The 22353-nt window shown below is 38.4% G+C and overlaps 1 protein-coding gene across 2 annotated transcripts in view; it reads right to left on the reverse strand.

Annotated features, from left to right (window-relative positions):
* Nucleotides 1–260: 260 nt before the first annotated feature.
* Nucleotides 261–22353, reverse strand: part of HCN1 (hyperpolarization activated cyclic nucleotide gated potassium channel 1) — a 190738-nt gene continuing 168645 nt past the window's right edge. For both annotated transcript variants that reach the window (XM_074532372.1, XM_005495368.4), the window contains 3 exons: nucleotides 21592–21832; nucleotides 4341–4505; nucleotides 261–2666 (listed from right to left, as the gene is read on the reverse strand). In XM_074532372.1, coding sequence (XP_074388473.1) covers nucleotides 1828–2666; nucleotides 4341–4505; nucleotides 21592–21832 — 1245 coding nt within the window. In that variant the 3' untranslated portion in view covers nucleotides 261–1827. The remainder of the gene's footprint in view (nucleotides 2667–4340; nucleotides 4506–21591; nucleotides 21833–22353) is intronic.

The raw sequence follows: 22353 nt of genomic DNA on the forward strand, positions 1-22353 counted from the left end.
AGCTTTAGAGAATTTACTTGGCTCTCAAGTACATCTGGATTCACTGCATTACGTAGTTTGTGATGTTATTTAATTTTTCCATGCATTGTTAAACTCAGCATTGATGGGAAGAGGAGAACTCCTTTGCATCCATTTCCTTAACAGAGTCAGCTGGGTTTTAAGGAACAGAATATATGCTTGTATCATATCCATAATGCTGATTTTTCAGTGAGTTAAATTATGACACATTTAGTTTCAATCTCTATTTAATGTGACAAATCAGGCACAAACGATTACGAATTTTTTTTCTTTTTTTTTTTTTGTGGATAAGATAATGTGAAGGTTTGAGCAAACAAAACAAAATGTTCACAAAACAGTATGCTTTAACCCTGCTTTCTGTCACCATTCCCTTTCTGTTTTGAAGACATAAAAAATAATAAACCTCATACCTATGGGCTATGTTTGACACTACATGCCTTAGGATATACTAACCATTTAATTACAATATACACAGAGCAAATCGTGCATTTCCAGACAGACTTGATGCTATATTATATTTATTTTTGTAAATTAACACCACAGTCAACTACAAAACTACAGTGAAGACACAGAAAGCACCTGAAAGTCTAAATCAAGCTGTGGTTTACAAATAATCCTTTAAATGAAAAACCTCACTTCTAGACTTAAACCAGAGATTCAAAGTCAGCATTATAGGAATTTTAAGGTAGACACAATTAATGAATGGTTATTATTTTCTAAGATACCGTAAAGCCTTTTCCTACTGACCAAACCTATTTTTATTGTCTTTTTTTTTCCAAAGCATGCATGGAATATTCTCAGATGCTATTGAGGGCAAGAAGAAGAAAAGTGATGGTATTGGTGAAGTACAAGCGATTTGCAGGATCAAGCGTACAATTTTGCATAAAACATTGCATGTCAAAGTAACATTGTAGGTTTTAAGCCATTGCATTACAATTTAACAGTTGTGTTGCACTTAGCTTTAACAAATTTTAAAACTGTAAATTTTGAAGTGAAAAGCGGAACCTAAATTCCTAAACAAAGACCTTGCAATGGTACACCACACAGCATCTATTTTTGCTTGGGTCAAAAAAGTTATTTACAATGGAAATATATTTAGTCTTTGAAAAGTCTTTAGCAGTGTGAAGATCAAAGTCCACCCAATTCCCTTAGACAACAGAAGGGTTGACATGCCATGAGGTTACAACTTATCCAGAGGAGTGCTAGTGCCTCCCTTTACACTGCGGGTGTTTGCAATATAATTCTCTTCCAATCTAAATTCCAATGGATGGTGCTAACATATGAAATGCAATGTGAAATAACAACTGAATTCTTCACAAGAAATTAACAACGCATACACAATAAATGAAGTAACAAAGGTTTCAGAATATCACTCAGTCAGTGCTATGTGTTAGTTAAATTGATGGTTTTCTTTCCTTTTTTTTTTTCTTTTTTTAAATATACTTGTTTGAAGTTTGCTGTTGTGTTGACAAGTTCCCCATGAAAACAGCCAATCTCATAAACAGAGAAATCTGTTAGGCTGATTTTAAAGTCAACACATTAAAAATAAGTAATATTAGCGCTAATTTTAATCTTCTGCAATGGTTGCAAAAAGGAAGACGTGAACTCAAACAAGTTTTTTTAATTGCCTTTATATATATATATTTAGATATATATATATATAAAACTTTTACATTCGTTACATAGGGCAAAGCTGTCTAAATTATTTTTCTGATAGCAGACTGCTGGGGCACATTAGGAAACAGGCTAAAACAGTTCGGGGGATGGTGCTCGGTTTGTTGCAAGTCTATTGCTCACAGTCACCAGGGATCATAAGTTTGAGGCGAACCGCGGTTTGTCTCCCTCGGGCTCTGTGCTTAAGACTGTGGAAGAATCCCTTTGCAGCGGGGCGGCGGGCGGCGCGGCCCCGCGGTTCGGAGGGATGGCTCCCGAGGACATCTGCCGGAACAGCGAGACCCGCTGCGGCACGGTGGCCCGGCCGCCCGGGGGCACGCCGGGGCCCGGCGCGGGCTGCGGGAGGGAGGCGAGGGACTCCCCCACGGTGGGGTGAGGCCTGGCGATCAGGGTGGAGATCTCGTGGGGCAAGGAGGGCTGTGAGGCGGACAGCGGCCGCACCTCCCGCGTCAGGTTGGTGTTGTGGAGGGCCTGCGTGCTCTTGTGCACCTCGTTCTTCTGCGCGGCTCCCGGCGGCTGCTGCGCCGCCTGCGGCTGCTGCTGCTGCTGCTGCTGTTGCTGCTGCTGCTGCTGCATGAGGGAGAGCTGCGAGGCGGTCGGCGAGGCGTACTGGAAAGTTCGGCCGGCCAGCGGGCTCTGTACCGGCGGGCTGCAGACGGCCGTGGTGTAGGAGCAGGGCGACAGGATGACAGCCTGCTGTGGCGGCTGCGTGCTGGGCGAGGGCGAGTGCAGGTTGGTGTGCGAGAGGCTGCTGCTGGTGTACACCGGAGGGGACTGCGTCCTGCCGCGCGACGACGAGGTCGAGGTGCTGGAGTTGAGGGCTGGCAGCTGCTGCAGGCTCACCGGGGCGATGGTCTGCACCATCTCCCTGTCGTGCTTCACGATCTGCTTCAAGATCTCATTCTCCTGGTTGTTGAAGACGCCGGTGTTGAGGTCTTTCTGGAACTTCTGCAGCAGGATCGAGTTCTTCTTCCCTTCACAGAGAGGCAGAAGAGTTAGTGAGTCCGAGGTGCGGAGGCAGGGCCCCGCTCTGTCTTTGTGTTCCAGCACCCATCGCTGAGGACTGTGTGTTGTAAAAGCCTCAGCAGGCAGCGGGTGGCTGAGCGGGCATGGCTCGGCCGGCCAGCCCAGGGCCGGAGGGGGCTGTGAACCGCCGGCACTGCCGCAGCTTCCCGCGGCTGTGCTCCGCATGCAGCCCGCCCCGGCCCTGTCCCCGCCGCGGCCCTTCGGAGCCCCGCCGCGCTCCGGCACCGGGCCTTGCTCTGCCCCCTCACCTGCAGCTCACTGCTATTACTGCAATTACATGTAAGAACCGTCATTTCCTGAAAAATTGTCAGAAACAGTCATCGTGCTCTGCACCTACATCATCTTTCTCGTTGCAAAACTGTCTGAATTTCCACTAAACAGTAACAGATGTTAAGAGCACATCTGCCATCTAGCATATTTCTGGTGACTAGTTATTAGATATCATAATAACCAGTGTTTTTAAGTGTTTGTGAACTAATATGAACTCGTGGATAATATGACACCTGCTTGCACAGTGAAGACTTCTGTACACTGTGACCTGATGTCTGCATGATGGCTCACAGTGTCTGTAAGATGTAGACGCTATTCTGTCTGAGTCAGATGCTTGGGAACACAATGGCACTAAACTGCCTCTTTTTTTTTTTTTTTTCGATAAAACATTGCACTTCAAATGGGATTGCTACTCCAAGAACAAACCGGAGCTTTAGTGCTAATATTTTTCAAGAACATAATACTTAGAGCTGGACTGCAAGACAAATTATCTTGCAAGACACATTGTACAAGTTTAATGCATTGAGTTGATCTGGAGAAGTCCTCAGACTGAAATTTTCTTGTGATGTTGCAGAAACACCACCAAACAGGACAAGTGACTTTTTTTTTTTTTTTAACAGCTGTATTTTAAAATGAGTGCAAATAATGATGATCAGAATGCAATTCTCTTGACTGAAGACTTTATGCTTTGCCTAGTATGTCCTGTTTGGAGGTCCCAAATACTGGAACAGCAAATTACACCTTCTGATATGATAATCTGGCATACCCTTCTGCCTTTCACTTGCATGCCCTTCTGCCTTTTACTTGCATATTATTGGACTGCTTTTCTGATTGCAGGCAGATCTGAGCAGTGCCTGTGTGCAGCCATCAAGGCTAGCAGTGCCCATGTTGTGAGGAAAATGAGAGCCCTGCTGCAGAGGATTAATTCACTTCAACAAACAATGGGTTTGTGAGTGCTGAGAGGCTTCAGCTCTTCCCAGCATTATAGATGTCATCCGTAAGCAATTTATTTAGGAAAATGTCATCTACTGCTCGTGACACAGCATAAATCCTATCAAGTGCTGAAGGCAGCAAAAGAAATCTACCGGATTAATAAATAATACTAATGATAATTAAAGTATGAAAAATAATCCTCAGAGGAGTACAAGACCTTTCTAAAACTCAGTGGGTTTTATTATTTAAAAGTGAGACTGCAAAATTCTTGTCTGCACACATGTTATTTATAGATCAAGAAAACATTTACTGCAGCATGACAGAAAAAAACTTTTAAAGAGGGCTATTTTATCATGCAGCTCAAGGGAAAGAAAATGGATTTTAAGAATTAATCATATGCAAAAAAATGAAATAAATACCTATCCTGTCAAGTCTGTCAATTGCCACGGTTTCGAAGGCCCTTCTCATCATGGGGTACTCTTCCAGGACCTCGTTGAAGTTGTCCACGGAGAGGGAGTACAGGCGACAGTACGTGTCTGCTCGTACGCTGGCAGTTCGACGGCCCTTGGTTAATAAGCAGATCTCTGGGGAGAGAAAAATTCAGCACACACTGAAAACAAAGAAGTTACTGAACCATGTGAAACTTTAAAGGTGGAAATTGACTCTGTGCTAACAAGTTATAATTTAGTACTCAGCAGCAATTTTTCTATTTCTGCTTACGTAAGGTTGCAGGGACATTTCTGAAGGTATTTGATTCTATTTTTGTGACTCTGAAAAAGTAATTCATGTCCTTTAAGAGCCCTGCCTATAGGTTTTCTTGGTATGAACTCTTATTTTATGAAGCCTTTTTAAAATAGTGCTTCAAGTTCTAAGAAATGATACATCGGCTGTCAAACACAGCTTGATGACTTTCACTAACCCAAGTGCTGAACTAACACAAGTGATTCTGTTGGTTTTTTTTAAATATACAGCTGCTATAGAGGACCAATCCCTTTAAGCATTCACCAGATTTACTGAACTAATGCAATACATGATATCATGATGTAATGATATTTGAATATAAGAATTGTTCTGAAAAAAAAAACCTTGAAGCATGAACATGCCTTCTGTTTCCTTGATCTTTATGTCCTAGGTATTTTGGGGAGAGAAAACTTACAACTTCTGAACTTTTTTCTCATTAGATTAAAAAGTGGAATTCATATGATTAGTCTAGTAGCCTTTCTCTGCAAGTGCCCCCAACAGGAATTCATTGTTCTGGAATACTGGAAACTGAAGCTAAGAACAGCCCCAAACTTCTGACTTCTAATTCTTCAACCCACAGTATCAGGGCGACTGCAATAGAGGCCAATGTCAATGTCTGAGGCTTGTATCAGCAAAACACATGGTGTAAAATATTTATTTACTAAAATACAGAAAATTAAAAACTCATTTGCAAAAAGTAGTGTTTGAGTTCATCTTATTTTCAAACTTAAGACTAAGAACACACTTAGAAATACTGAGAATTCTTGAGCTCAAGCAGGGTGAGAGACAGTTTCCCTACTCAGTTCCAGCAGTCAAGGGCTGAGAGTTCATACTTCATATTTAAATACAAAAGTTGGAAACTGTCTTCTACCTTGCTTTTTTGTCCATTACATGCTCAATTTCAATCAAACTATCATTTTCAAATGGAAAACTAATAAATAATTCTGGGGACTTCAGTTCTATAAAGTACCAAGCTAGTTCTTGGTTTGGGGTATTTTTGCTATATGTCTTTAAGAAACGTATTTTCTATTAATCTAGAATATGAAGAACCTTGGTTTTTTTGTCACATACTTCTTGAGGAATTTCCACATGCTATCCAACCCTGAAGGCTTAGGGGATAAGATGCTTAAATTACAGTGGATAAATCAAAGTAAATTAACATTGGACCAGTACTAGTACAGAATGTACTTAAACCCCAACAGCTTTGGGGACAATTTATAGAGACTATTGGGAGGGTAAAATACAGAATTTATAGAGAATGCTGGTAACAGACTTGACCTAAAGTCCCTCACAAAACTTGATGCCCATGAAATAATGACAGTTTACTGTAAAGAACCAGCCAGGTATAACAGAAGTCAGTCCTTTCCTTTTCTCACTCCTAGCTTAGCTTGACCTCTTCTCCTTAGATTGAACCCACTGCATTTTAGTTAGTTTAGAGAAGGACATTTTGCCCAAAGGGAGCAGTCAAATGCAGACAATACCTGTTCTATCTCCTAAGATATTCTTTAGGTCTCAAAAATGATAAAGCGTTACAATGCATGGTTGAATTTAGAGAAAATTATCAGGAAAGTCTGTGTGACTAATGATCACCTATTGATTTTCAGCTCTCTTCAATTAAAATTGCTGCAAACAATAAAGATACATAAATAGGTGTCTTCTGCTACTCTCAACAAATACTTGAGTATAAAAAGTATCAAATGCTCCCCAAAAACCCAGCATCTCCTAAATCCCTATCATCCTGAAGAGTGCAGAAAAAATTAGAGAAAGTACAGTTTTCATCATTAATAGTCTTGACTACTGTATTTAGATTACTTAAACAAGAAGAATGGGAAGAAACCATAAGAGACAATGTTAGGCTTCATGACAGGACAATGGGACCATAGAATTCATGGATATTACTGAACAAATAATTTCTTTTTCTCTTCTGCTTCTTTCATCTTCTATTATTTTTTGTCAAGGTGAAGGGAAAAAATCAATGAAAACTCCAATGTGCAGACTCAGTCAGCCCACAACTTCTGGTTGAAGACTATAAGTCTGGAAGGCTTTTAATATCTGTAATCTTACTAGTTAGATAAAATAATAAACAACATGTCAGAGAAGATATGACAAATGTCCCAGTGCCCAGAAAATGGTCAGGGAGTGCTGCTGTGGAGCCTGCCTGCTCAGAAAGCAAAGACAGCTTTGTGTTCTCAACTCCAGTTGAATGGTCTGAACTACAGTTTCCTTAAAGAAAAAATACTGTAAATGAATACCCACATACTGCATTTCCTGTAGTATTTCTTGTCTGATTAGAACTGTATTGTAGTCACTGATACATTATCTATATTGCCTTGTAATATGTATCAATAGCATCATTTGTAGTTTGTTCATAAAACTAAAGTGTTTGCTAATTGCATGTGTTAATCTGTCATCTATTTGTTTGGACAGACCCTCAAGCATAATAAGAAATAATATTTGAAATCTTTCTTACCAGGACCAGAGAGGAGGAACACAGAATACTGAAATGAGTTCCTATTAAACACTTGTGTTCATTTAAATAAACCAAAGTGTTTGTTTTTCATGAAAATAATAAAGTAATGAAAACCGCCATGACATATTTAAAATGAGCCTTTGTGGCATCAGGTACACCAGGTGCCCTTAATAATTACACTCTCCTTGATGTTCAATTGATTTAAAAAGACTAGGAGATACAATAATAGCATAGGAGTGTATAGGGGAACACAAAAGGCATAGACTGTTTTTAAATAACTTGGATAAACAAGGTGCTCTATTAGCATAAAAATAAAGTGTCAGCAGCATATTACTCACTAATATTACTATGTGCATTTGGCATGGTGCATTGCCTTCATGCTGACACTTTCAGTGTGTGAAATATTACTATCTTTCCTTTCCAAACAAAAGAATGTCTTAAGTTCCATAGGCTAAAAGGAGCCTGTAATTTAATTCTAAATGCAAATTTTACTTTAATTATTTAATCTCTGTCAACAACTGTTACCTAGAACATTGTGAAACAATTGTCAATCACTGAACTAATGAAAAATGACTGTTTGAAAACACAGAATGATGCTAAAAACATTAATTTGTTCTTACAGTCCAAGTTTAATGAAAATTTAATTAATTCACTTGTGAAAATCATAATTTGTGGTCTGCAAGGATCAGGTCTTTCCCATGTAAAAAGACAGCCCTCAAAGGAATATGGAAATGGGCTCAAATACAGTGTACTTTCTGCTGCGAAGTCTCTAACTGAAATGTGCAATGATAGAAGTTTAAAGCTAACCTTGTTCGGAAAGTTGTAATAATCAAAATTGATCACTAACATATCAGTTGCACACCTGTGTGGGATGTGGCTGTATGATGGAGTTGTTAGTGCTGGGTTAACGGTGGTACTCAGTGATCCAAAGGTCTTTTCAATCTAAGTGGTTCTATGATTCTGTGGCAGGATTTCAGCAAAAGCTGGATCAGGTTCCAATTTTTGGAACTATGAATTTCTAAAGGAGCTTGCCTGTATCAGTTTCTCATAAAACAGGGAATGCATAGGTTGTGTTTTACTATTGCATTAATTTGACAGAACACTCTCCATGGGAAATTCTGCATCTCTGAAAGACAGCAATAAGGAAGGCTGATTTCAGGAAAATCTGAATGAGGTAAGGTGAGTGACATAGCCCACGGTATGAATTTTAAAGAATAGGATTAATAGATCTTTTGTAAGGATCAAGTTTTGATCCTGAGACCAGGTTTATTGCTCTTATGGACTGTACTGATATGCCACTATAGGAGATAATTTTTAGCCCTCCTCTGTTGCTACATGATGCCTAAACACCTTTTTGAGAAAATAAGGATATGGGGATGTATACGTAATGTATTATGTACCAATCTCCCCCAGATCCGTGTATATGAATGTGGGGGAGATTAATGACTAGTAGCATGTATGATATTCATCTCTTCTTTAGTCTTTGCTGAATGGGTATGTATGTATCTACTGGCCATCCTAGCAATAACTTCTGGTTTCCATTTTATACAGAAAATTTTTAGGTAAGAAAATTCCTTTTTTTACTCTGAGAAGCAATACAGTTTCTGTGAGAGTGTATACTTGTCCATTCATCATCTGTTCATTTTACATACCATTTATATTCCAGATGTAATTACTCTACCTCATATGTCACATTAACATTTGATTACAGAAAATCTACAGAAAAAATGTGCCCACCAATTGTGTTGATAAAGGTAAGCTATGAGTCCAGTAGTTAGCAAGTTTACAGAAGGACACCAAGCCAGTCATGTCTGCATGGACCATATTTCTTAGCTTAGGATGTCACATTGTATGAACAGAAAATTCTTACAATGAACTACCGTATGTGCATCTTTGTCTTGCAAGGATAAAGTTAACTTTACTAGGTGCAGAAATTAAATTTGTGTAGTAAGGAATGAATGAATTCAACAGTATTTCAGCTATATAGTGCCTATATTAAAAACAACTAAAAACAACTAACAGTTTTTATACATTTCTGTCCCCTTCCAAAGCTGTGTGATTTCCCATAATCTGTTAGATTAAACATTTCAGGATCTAGTGAGAGATCCTTTCAACTGAGGACAGCTGACTACTGCTTCAGTTCCTCAACAGCAAACTTGTTCTTGTTGTGGGCATATAGGTTGCTCTGCGTGCTGTCAGATCTTCAGGCTGACTACTTCCAGCAGCAGAAGAAAGATGGAAAGTCAAAGCAATTCAAAAGCCTGGGTCAGTCAGTCTAACAGACTTGGGAATATTTTTTTAAGAACAGGACAGTGGATTAGAATATAGTTTATTTTATACAGAGCAGAACTACCACAGACAAATGTCTAAGTGCTCTTTCCATCCACCCATCTCATAAGACTTCAGAGTAAGCTTCCCAGAACCACCATGGCTATCCTTATTTTCCAACAGCTCTTCATAACAGCATCTCCTTGGCATGCTACAAAGATTGATAGTTCTTTACTTCTTTCAAGCAGCTGAAGTTGTCCACTGAGCAGAAACTAGCTAATGGGCAATTTCTTGCTGTGCCAGTCACAGCAAGGGACATTCAGCATGGGGCACTCAATTCCCAGCTTTACAACACACAGTATGAGTGTGGCTGGGTTCTTTTTCCCTTCAGGAAAGGACTATATGAACTTCAAGCAAGTTAAAAAAAAAAATCAGTAGGCTTCTAGGCATCCCCTTCTTTCAGAAAATGAGTGATTTTCCAGTTCCACGTTGACTTAAGCATCCCCCATAGAGAAAAGAGGGAGAAGCTGTTTCATATGATAACATGTTACTTTAACAGAATCATCTACACTTCTGTTTTCTTTTTCTTTATTAAATTCCGGAAAATTCTAGAAATACATTTTTCTATATTTTTTCCACATTTTTAATGTGTTCAAAATTTCAGTGTATTGTTGCTAGTGTACGCAATGGTAAACTCGGAGATATGATGGTTTTGTTTTTATAGTTACTAAAATATCTACCACCATGTCTTAAAATTACTCAGAATGTAGTTTGATGCAATTAAAAAATTTCAGTAATCTGTGTTCTAAAAAATTCAGTCCTGCATTTAAGAAATCCTAAAATATAGTCACTGCTCAAGAGGAACATTTCTGCAGCAAGGAAGAGAGCTTAAGAAGAACAGAAAATGGAGATAAATCCTGCCTTTTACAGCCAGATTTGTAATCTGGACTGTCCAAAAGGAAGCTATGGAAAAACTGCCGCTTTTGCCATCATGTTTACACTAAATACGGACTTGCAGACAAGTGAGTTTGAGTTAGGAGATACAGCCTGCATAACATCTTCGTTCAAAATATGACAGCAATAATTGTCTGTTGAGTTGCTTTCAGATATCTGGGCTCATCAGCTGGAGAGAGGGAGCCTGGATACATAACTGAGAAGTTATTGTTTTGAAGAGGGGCTGAAAATGGCTGATTGGAATGAAAAGCAATTTCTGTAATATCCCATCTCCAGTCTTTTATCACTTTTTAAACTACTTACCTGAACTTATTTTAGATATATCTATTTGTAATTTGTGATAGCTGTTGCCCTTATTAGTCATCCTATATAAAAATCCAACCAAACAAATAACAAAAAAACCCTGAAATTCCCCAAACAAAATCCCCATACATTAGTTTAGCTAACATTTTTATTGCCTGTGTGTAGTATGAAATTTCTGTCTCTGAAGACTGAGACCTGAGCTCTCTACATGTTCATAGTTTAATTAATAGTATTTTATTTATTTTAATGTAAAAATAGCAAAACACATAGCAAAAAATTACTTAGGGGAAAAGTACTCATTTGAAAAGTGCCTACATTTAATTGACCCAAACTTTGATAGAATTTATAGACAAATACTTATTAAATAAAAAAAAATATTTTAGGGTTTGCCAACAACCCTTTCTTTAGCTCCAAATGTGTATTTTATGCCACTTAGCTAGGAGAAACCAGTTTCTCATCTTAATAAAATGTGGCAAGTTATCTGAGCAGGAACTTCTTATTTTTCATCCTGACCTCTCTTTGCTTTCTTCCATGTGCAGGTTCTGAAAATAGCTGTGGCCAAGATTTCATTACTTGTGCAGACAAAAGCCAGTAACAGAAACACAGAATCAGCGAGGTTGGAAAAGACCTCTAAGATCATCAAGTCTGACCTTCAACTGAACTCCACCCTGTCAGCCAGACCCTGGCACTGAATGCCACATCTAGACTTATGAACATTTCTTACATCCTGACTATTCTCCCATGTTCTATCAAATTCTTCTAAGAAAGGTCTGTAAGACAGAACAGAAGCTTAGGATCATTTTATAAAATAGAAATAAAAGTGCATATTTTGTCTTCAATGATATTTATGACAGAGCATCTATATGTTTTTCTTCTTACTTATTAAAGCATTCTTTCTAAAAAGAGTGATTAAGATAGTCTATTTATTATCTTTTAAAAGCCCACACCTTTAGGAATTCTATATGCTTTACAAAATTAATAATTAAGCTAACATTCTAAGATAATATGCCTAAGTACAGATGTAGTTTCCATACTCACTGTGTCAAAGGCCAAAAGTGATTTTATCTAATTCATTTACTCCTACTTTTACTGTGACGGATGCTTACTGTCTATTGAAAAAAACCCACTTAGTTCCTAATGTATTCAGTGGTATGCTTTTGTTGAGTTTAGCAAACACTAACAGTTACAATTTAAACTATTCAAGTTAAATTAAAGTCGACTATAAAAATATTGTACTTCTTTTCATTAAATTATTAAAAAAATTATCCGAGACTGTCAGTTCTGAATTAAATATTTACATTAAATATTTAATCTAAACTCAAATATTTAGTTAAAATTCTACTGTGTGAAATTGAAGGTGCTTGGAAAATCTTCTGCTTTATCTGTGTTGACCACATTTGATTTCCAAGGCATGCTATGTCATATTTTACTTGTGTCTAGTTATATAAAGTTTAAATTAAAAATGTATGCTGTTATTGAATTAGTAGAATTATAATTTTAATTTATTTATGCTTTTAGATTGCAAGACATATTACTTGTGTTATAATTATGAATACTGTTAAATTTATGTTTGCTACCTAATAAAACTCCTAAACCCAAATCAGCTTCTACCTTTTAGCATAAAAGAGTAAGTTTTTTTTATTCTATCTTCCTAAAAATTCTCTTGTACTTTTAAAAAAATTATTGAGTTTGAATAGCAAGAAGTCCTTCTGACTGTTATTTTCAATATAAAATATGATGCCAAAAGAACAACATAACAATTTATTGTCAAAAAGAAATTATGCAATATTATGAGGACTATTGCATATTATGTAGCCTCAAAATGGCAGATTAGTCTGTGCCAAAAAGATATTTAATTTTTAGGCCCTCTTGCAGACAATATTTTTAGAAAAATGTTCTATACTGTTCAGCTGAAAAATGTTTTACAAACGAGTTGGCATGGAGATGTGGAGATCCTGCTCCCTTAAAGCATTTAATTATGTCCCTGCTATTAAGAATATGAATAATCACACCTCAGTGGGGCTACTTATAATTAACTATCTGGATTATAGTATGAATATTGAAAGACTTAATCCACCACTACCTTGAATAACAAATAGCCATATGCAGTCTTTTTGCAAAATGTAAAATTATAAATCATACCATATCATAATGTCCATATGTAAAGCACTTCAACAGATTTTTTCCTATTTATAATCAGTATTATACTGCAAATCTTTTAAAGTATTCTATCAAAAGGAAGCACCTAGAGTGTAACCAGAAAAAAGTAAGTGGGAAAATATAATCTAAAGTGACTCAACATTTCCCATGGTATTATTTTCCACTGCACTGGTCTAAAATATACTGACAGTTACTGTTCCAAGAGGGGGAAAAGTTCCATAAATAATAGGTAGGTCAAAGAAGTTCTGTCTAATTGGCCTTCTACAAGCTGAAGTAAATGCAAAATAGAGTTTATTAGAATTTTAAGTGCAGAAGGGTAAATGTTAAAACTGCATTAAATAATTGAAGCAAAATAAAACATTTAAAATTGAAGGCATTCCATGAACTACATGTTACAAAAAATAAACTAAAAAAGAAAAGATGCTATAATATGTCTCTGGGACATTGTCTGGGAAGATGGCAATGAGAATCTGGTTTCTAGATAGATTTGCTAGATGAATGATGACATGAAGCACAGATAGTGATATCTGCCTTTGAGTAAGTAAAATAAAACATGTATTTGTCTCCTTTTACAACGCAAGAGATGGACCAATACAATTTCATATTCACACACAGTAATTCTCATATATACAGCTCATTTTTTTTTTTTTTAAATCACATTCATTTCTTTGTGTTCAACACACCTGGAAGTTGATAGGAAAAAAAAAATTTAGAGATATGAGTTTTAGTTAGTCTAAAAACTGATTTATCTACTGATTCCAAGTGGCATAATACCAGTGGGATTTTCAGTGGGGGAAAAAACAATGGGGAGCTGGATCTGCAACGGATACGTGAAAAAATTGGGCAGTGTGAGTTACTGAAGATTTATCTACTGGAATTAGGAAACTCCTTCAGCTAACAAAACCTCCATGGGGCCCTCAGACCTAATTGATAAAAATATATCTGCACTTCCTAAACACTAAGTTTGGATTTCCCTAGCAATGTCAACATTTCTTCAGCTCTAATATAGAATCTGTTAAAAACAGCAAAAAAGGGGTTAAATTTCCAGAAACATATGTCTGGGCTGCTGCATGAAGGAAAACCTGTGTAAACACAGGTGGGAAAACAGATGGAGAAAGGAAAAGATAGCAGGGAGACCAGCCTTATCTTGTGTCCTTTGTGGTTGAGAGGAATTTTGCCAGTGACTACAGAAAAGAGCAGGATGAGACCACAGTGAATCAGGCCTCTGTCCATCAGTGAGTAAGCAAATGAAGTAACAGCAGAGTCCTGAATGTGTTCCCAGAAATCCTCCTTTGAGTAAGCTGTGCTGGGCTTACTGGTTGGGCAGTGGGGGATTTATTCCTTTCTTCTCTCTGTAGGCATGTGAGCCCCACTCTAACACACCAGCTCATGGAGGCAAGTGCTTATCTAAACCAGGACTACCTGTCCTGAGTCACTCCTCTGGTTCTGATTCTGACAGGGCGGGCAGCTGACAGGGCACAGGACCTCATGAAACCAGTCCTGCTCATCAAAGTCCTCTGCACTAGCTTTGGGAGAGCTAAAACTTTTTATGTTTGCAGGGGTAACAATCTCAGGCAAGTTATCAGTGGTTGAAAGCTGCTTTTCCACTTGGCTCTCGAGGCAGGAGCCTGCTGTCTGTAGGTGAGTGCATGGGAACAGCATCTGACTGAGTCTGCAGTGAGGGATGTGCAGAGGAGTGGAGGGTCACAAGGTATGAGGGAGCAGAAGGCCTTTCCAAAAGGGAAAGAGAATTTGCAGGGCTTAATCTTACTGTCATGACTGAAGTACCCTTAAGACCCACACATCTTGAGTAAGAGGAAGGAGATAATTGGAAAGGCTTTATTGTATTAAAGCAAACATCTCTTTAGTTTATTACACTACTGCATGTTTGATAATTAATGTCAGATTAATTATCAGAGATTTTGAATTACCAACTTACATAACATTATTATGGAGTGTTTCTGAAACAATTCACCACAGCAAAAATCGCACAGCAGTGGTAGTACATCAGTTTCTATCAATATGTATTGGTATAGGTAAATTAGATTAGTATTAGGCTCATTAGATATGTTAATAATTCTGCTCTGTAAAGCCCCTGTAACTGATGAATTAATTTCTTCTATAAGTAAAAGACTCATATTCTTATGCTTCATCTCAAAAGATGTCAAAATCTTTGCATTTTGACGATTTTGTATGTATAGTGAAGAATTAAAACACAATCTGTTCAGTAATTCCTCCTGTCACAAGAAGAGCAATTTCTAATCCAATCACCTGCTACTGAGAGAAAAAGGTTCAACAGGATTGGAACTTGGCAATTTCCTTCCTACCATTTATTACTAGGATTATATCATAAATTAGTTTGAACTACCAAGATATTAAAGAGAAAAACAAATATGCACTGTGACAGAGAAAGCAAAAATGGGGGAACTGTCATTATCCACTGCTGTGTACTTTGTATTTTCAGTATTGTAAACTGTAGATACTCAGGACCAGGGACAAAATGACAAGAAAATTAAACCACTTCATAATCACAACATCCTCAAAATACAATTGCTTACATTTTTCACCTTTTTATTCTTCATTCAAGGAAGCTGAAGTCAAGTGTGTCAATCTCAAGTTTTCCGTTCAGCTTAACTGCAAACACACATGCAGTCAGGTTTTCCAACTTGCTACCCAAAAGGAATAGGTGTAAGCACCTTCCCACTCTTTTCCAGCTTCTGGAGGTTGTTCAAAACTGTGCTTGCCACTTGCATTTTCCTCCCTTTCCCATCAGTCTCATGCCCATGATGTTCCCCTGCACTGTCAGCTGCTCTGTCTCCCATTTATTTGCAACACTCACAACCTGACTCCTGCCCACAGAGTTCTCTCTCTGTTGACATCTATATTGCTCCCCACGCTCTTCCCCACAGTTTTGTCCTACGTGTTAACATAGTTCGTACCATCCATTCATTCTCTCCTGACCTTCAGTCACATGTCACTAACCTTACAGGCAGCTAGATCATAATTCCTTGGATAAAGAATTTTTTGTATGGTCACATCCAGAGGGCACTTGTCAATGGCTGAGAGTCCTGATGGACATCAGTGACAAGTGGTGTCCCTCAGGGATCCATACTGGGACCAGTCTTGTGTAGCATCTTCATTAATGAAATAAATTAAGTAGTTGAGAGCACTCCCAGCAAATTTGCTATGAATCCAGACTAAGCTGTGCAGCTGACACTTCTGAAGGATCAGATGCCTTGTCCAGAGGAACCTGGACAAGCTCAAGAAGTAACTCATGAGAATATAAGGAGGTTTGGCAAGGCCAAGTGCTGGTGCTGCATCTGGGCTGGGACAACCCCTGGTACCAGCACAGGCAGAGCAGCCCTGCCCAGAAGGGCTTGGGGTGCTGTGGGTGAGAGGCTGCACATGGCCCAGCCATGGCACTGCCAGCCCAGAGAGCCAAACGTGTCCTGGGCTGCACCCAGAGCCCCATGGGCAGCAGGGCAGGGAGGGGATTCTGCCCCTCTGCTCTGCTCTGCTCTGCTCTGCTCTGCTGAGACCCACCTGGAGCACTGCACACAGAGCTGGGATCTCCAAGATAGGAAGGACTTGGACCTATTGGAACAAATCCAGAGGAGGCCAAGATAATAAGAAAGCTGGAGCACCTCTCCTATAAGGCAAAGCTGACAGAATTGGGTTTTTCAGCCTGGAAAAAAGAAGGCTTAGAGGTGACCTAATTGAGATTCTCTGGTACCTGAAGGGAGTCTCCAAGAAAGACAGAGAGAGACTTTCTACAAGAGCATGTGGTGAAAGGACAAGGGGAAATGGCTTCGAACTGAAACAGAATAGATGTAAGACTCTAAGAAAAAAAGAATTTTTTTCTTAGAGTCTTACATCTGTTCTGTTTCAGGGTCTTCATCTATTCTGTGAGAGTGGTCAGGCACTGGCACAGCTTGCCCAGAGAGGGTGCAGATGCCCTGTCCCTGACATGTTCAAGGATGGACACCCAGATGGGGCTTTTAGCAACTCAGTCTAGTGAAAGGAATCCCTCCCTGACCATGGTGGGGGGAGCAGAAGTAGATTATGTTAAACATCCCCTTCAACACAAGCCATTTTATGTTTCTATGGTAATTTTGACTGAGAGCAACTTTATCTCCTGCCATATGAAAACTCTGTCAGTGTGAGTGTGAGAAGTTTCTCTTGTACTTGTACAAGGAAAAGAAGAATCTACTGCTAACTATGCTACGATAGTGGCAATCCCATTTCTAATAATGGGGAACTAGGAACCAAACTTCTAGTAATGGGGAACTGTTACCAAACAGAGAACAAAAAATTAAGGACATAAAAAATCCACTGATGTTTTGGAAAAAACAAGATACAGTTAAATTAGAAATAAATCCAATAAAAGCCATCATAGAGTATTAAAATGCCACGATTCTTCACTATTAACTGTGGCTTACATAATTTCACTGAAGTAGAAATAACTATGTAACTGCACAGTATAGTGAAAAGTAGTTTCATGTCTTCTTCCTTGTCTAATTCCTGTCCCTTTTATAAAAATTCACATGAGCAAATGATGAATATGGTAGGGGGAATATGGCCTATTGAAAAGGATAGTACCAGAAACTGCTTTCAAATTCCTGCTAGCACTGGGAGGAGATATGTAGGATGATAATGTCCTTCAACAAGCAGTCTAAAAAAAACCCACTTATTGGGAAGAAATGAAATGCTGGGCTAAAAATTGCTCCTGCACACAAAGTTCAAGAAGATTACATTTATGGACAAACATGAAGGTCAAGGGACAAAAAGCTCTTCCCACAGAAATACCAGGGAGTAAACCACAAGATCTTTGTGGTTACAGAATTGTATTTACTCCTTCCCTCCCCAAAGGAGAAACCAGTGAGTGCAGATGAGGAAGGAGGCAGACAGCAGCCAAGCCCAGATCTTTCTGTTGTCACCACTTTGCATGTCCCTGTCCTAGGGTGATGTTATGATGCTTGTATCCCCATGGTGTGTTCTGTTAATGCTGGATATCGTATTCTGTGCCTTCAAGACTGGCTCTGAGAGGAAAGGGGAGAGAAGAAGCACGGAGTTTGTTATCAGAGACTTCACTCACTCCACATACGGCTGAACAGAGAAATCCACTGCAGTGTCTGGGCACAGACAGGGCAGAACAGGACCCTCCTTTGATCTTTAGTTAGTTTAGCTGGCTGAGGCAGAGAAGTTCCCTGGAATGGTTTTCTCTTTCCCTTTTCTTAGAACTGTTCTAACCTGCTCCAAACTGAGACCCAGGGAAACACCGAGAGCTTGCACTTTGTGGCCACCGGGGCTGCTGTGGGCAGCGGCCTTTGCCAGTGCCAGAGGGATTGATAACAGAGAGATCACCCACAGGAGAGGCTTTCTGAATTTGTCATCTCTTCAGAGCAGCAAATTAGTTTTGTCATCTGGTATTGTTCATTTTGTGTGCTGGGGAGTGCTCTGCCTGTTAATATAAAAAGATTTTTTCCCACTTCTCGCTGAGAAAATTTTTTCCTGATCTGGTTGGGTGAAGGGGCCATGTGGCTTGGCTTTCTGTGGGGGGGGCCCTTTTGGAGGTTTTCTCCCAAATTTGCCCTAAACCAGGACAGTCCCTCAAAAATGAACAGAAAGTGTACAGCAGAGGTGTAGTCTGACTAATCTATTCCACTGATGGTTTTCCAGCATATTCTTTTTGAGAAGAATTACCAACCAACTGTAAGGTTTATTTGGTTTCCTATTAAACCAGATCTAAGCCTGTTTTTAATTAAAAACAAAGATCAGGCAAGAGAATTTAAATGTTCAACATCAGTCCTCAAACCTCAAGATATTTCCTCTTTTTTTTACTGCAACTTTTGGTTTCATTAATTTCATTCATTTCAACTTTCATTCTCCCAACAGTCTCCATTCAAGTCACTCCCAAATACTCATGATTCTGCCTTGGTTCCTCTTAAATCTTGGCTTTCACACTAATCTCCAGTTATCCCACAACTTGTATTTTTTTTTAATTGGTAAGTTTTATTTTTTTTCCCACAACTTGTTGTTGTTTTTTTTTTATTGGTAAGTTTTTTTACCTAAATTGTTTTCCTGATATAATGTTATTAGCACAGAAATATTTTACATATTAAGAGTTCAGTTTTCCAAATCCAAGGCAGGATGCTGGTGAAACCCTCCACTGTTCTGGAAGTGAGCCTGCAAATCTCTCCAGAGCCAAGGTCCCCAGGTAACTCAGCTCTGGGACATACCCGACAGACAGAAGTTAGCATCTCTGAGCTGGGACAAGGAAGTTTCAAAACATAAGATATTTTAAAAAATTAAAAAATGATCTGTTTAGGCATAGCACCCTGTCACCTGTATGCCCTTTACTTGCTTTTGGGAGCTCAGGTGTTGATACTGATGTATTGTGTCAGACCTGGGAGCTATACAGATCAGTTGTTACAAGTAGCTTTTTAAACACAGCGTGAGCTTCGGATTTATCATGTGTCCTTTAAGCAAAAAAAGGGGTTATTGGTTTTAGGATTTGAATGCAGCCTTGACTTCCAGTTTATTATTTTATCACTATGCAATATTCCTTGTGTCTGCTTTGGTCAGGAAGCTTTACTCAGATTCTGATACACACTTCAGGGAAAGTGGGTATTCTCCAGAGAGATGACAATTTTAGAACTAATTTTTATTTTCTCCTTTGAGAATCCCAACCTTTTCAATTTACATATATCTGATTTGCAGCTTTTTTTCTATCTTTTCAGCTGCAGTCATAGAATTATAAAATCATAGAATGGTTTGAGTTGTAAGGGACCTTAAGGATCATCTACTTACAATGCCTTTGCCATTGATGACATTCACTAGATCAGGTTGCTCAGGGCCCAATCCAGACTGACCTTGAATGTATCTGTGGATAGGGCATCCACAGCTCCTCTGATCCAGATAGGTCTTTCTTCTCCCCAGCTGGAAATACACTTCTGGAAATTCGCAATATATGGTGTTTTTCTACAACAGGTCTGAGCTACATCACTCTGGATCTTGGGGCATTTCCTGTCTCCCTGTGCACTTGTCTTTTCTCACCTCTCCTCACCCCTCCATGCCACAGCAGCTATTATTACCTTCTGTTTGCCCCAGCAGGCTTTGGATGCATTACCACCCATTTTTGCAACACCTGTCTCATCCCAGCTGCAGTTTGGATGAGCAAAAGTGCTTTGGTATGCAGTATAGTAAGTTCCTGTAGTGTCTGGATATTGCAAGTAGCTTATTTTTTTGTCTGCATTCCTGTTAAGAAGGGCAGCAGTTGAATAGGATGAGCTAAATAGTTGTTTGCACTTCAACAACAGGCTGACAGTTATGTAAAATACTTTTATGTGCAATCTCTTCTGATCCTCTGCTGGTTCAGAGGAGTATTATGGCCAGATTCAGCATGCAGGCTCTTGCAAAGACATTTTCATAAACTAGGGCACTGCTAAGCATAGAGGAGACCAAGACCAAGGTTGCTCTGTTTCTTCATCCTCAGCATTTACCTTTTCTTTCTACTTAATCTCCTGTCTTCAGCATCTACAGTTTAATCCTGTGGGATAAGCACAAGACCTCTTTACCAAAGTGCTTCTACAAATACTGGTGATACAAATCACCTTGCAGAGGCTACTTCGAAGTGACAAGGTCTTCTGGCCAGATCAGTAGGAGTTGCTTTAGCGTATTATTCTAAAATGGGATTAGTTAAGTAACTCTATAGCCCAATTGAAATGCTGAGCCCAATTCACTTTTCTTAGCTTCCCCCTTCTCTTTACTAACTAAATGGCACTGATTAGGCTGTCAATTGAGCATTTTCTGAAAGGGCAGTTATGGTATCATTAATGGAATTCAGCAGCAAATTAATACACTGACAAGCTAACTGTAATTTTCATGAGCAGCAGTGGTACACACACAAATATTCAAGCAGCTTCTGAAAACCAGCCTGCTTGTGAAAGCAGACACCTATTCCATTGCATAAAGATAATTTACAGTCACAGGGAACAACTATTTTGTATTGTCAATTATTATATGTAGGAAAAGCAATTGCATTCATCAAGATATACATATTCAGATGCCTTCATCTAAGCAAATAACTATTTTTCATTAGGATTACCAGAGTAGTTTAATTAGGATTAAAAGTAATGCCTGATTTAATTTTTTATATTATTTAATAACAATATACATCTGTTAGAGTGCTACCTAGTCAAATAGGAAGTCCAGTTTCTCTTAGTATATATTGTCAGGATAAACACTGATGTGTGCTAAAATTCATTGAAAAAGCACAAATAACATATTAAAATATGAATTAATTACAAAATATCCCATGTAAAGAATGCTCTTCTATTCATTGTTAATTTTTCAATTCTTACTACAATTTTTGCCATTAGATTTATGATTCAAACATTCTATTATTTTTAAAGATTAATCTTATCAGTTTTACCTGTGAAAAGCTATAAAATAGCTATGCAAATTAGTATATTTTTATTTAAATATATTCTGTTAAATAACAGCGATTTTAATTCAAAATAACTTCAAAATTCTGGAAGGTCATTTTGCATTTGTAACAGCTGTCCTCACAACAGTAAGCAGACTCTGAATGTTTTGTTCAGAAATATTTTGCACACTTCACTGCGGTTTGAATTGTCTAGGCAACTGACTCTTAGTTAACTTATTCAAAAGTCTCTTTTAATCTGTTATCTGTATGTATTTTGTTTATCTGTATGTGTTTTGGTTTAGTGTATTAGTATATCCAGTGTTATCATTCATTTTTTCCTACTCACCTCCAAAGTAAGAGCCATCTGTCAGCTTCAGCTCCTTGTTGGATTTGGTGATGACACCAGCAACACCGTGTTGAATGAAATACATCTTCTTACCCACAGCCCCTTCTCGGATAATATAATCTCCAGGCTGGAACACCTCAAATCTCAGTTTGCTTAGCATGGCAGTCACAAAATTTGGGTCTGCATTAGCAAAAAGAGGCATTGTAGCCACCAGCTTCCGACAGTTGAAGTTGACAATCTCCTAAATGGGAAGGAAACATCATGATAATAATGGTCAGTAAATGTGTTCAATATGATGGGCTTTGAAAAAAAGACATTCTGCTTTCTTAATAAAGAATTTCTTTATGCTCATATTGGACTTTTCTGGGTCTCTGTGCTCACTTTATAACGTATTTTCTTGTGTTTCTAGAGAAGTGATTGAAACAAAAGTGCAGTCTGACTTGTATTTCTAAGGTTAAAAGTTGTCTTCCTTTGGTGACTTTTCACATGTTATTTATTATTCCCATTGGAGTTTAAGAGGACAATGTGAAAGAAAGGTAAAAATTACATAGGAATGACACTGCTTGACAACCAGATTGGCTGCTGCAATAACTGTATTAAGTGATGAAATTATGCAAACCCTATGTTTCCAAAAATTACACCATCTTTCTGTTTTGAACATATCTAGTGGTAATATAAATATATAGTACATTAGATAGTTGAAATCAACAGGAAAATTTCCTGCAGTTTCTAATTAATTTTGTAAACACAGAAGCATACATT

The sequence above is a fragment of the Zonotrichia albicollis genome, chromosome Z, assembly GCF_047830755.1.
Source record: "Zonotrichia albicollis isolate bZonAlb1 chromosome Z, bZonAlb1.hap1, whole genome shotgun sequence".
Taxonomy (NCBI): domain Eukaryota; kingdom Metazoa; phylum Chordata; class Aves; order Passeriformes; family Passerellidae; genus Zonotrichia; species Zonotrichia albicollis.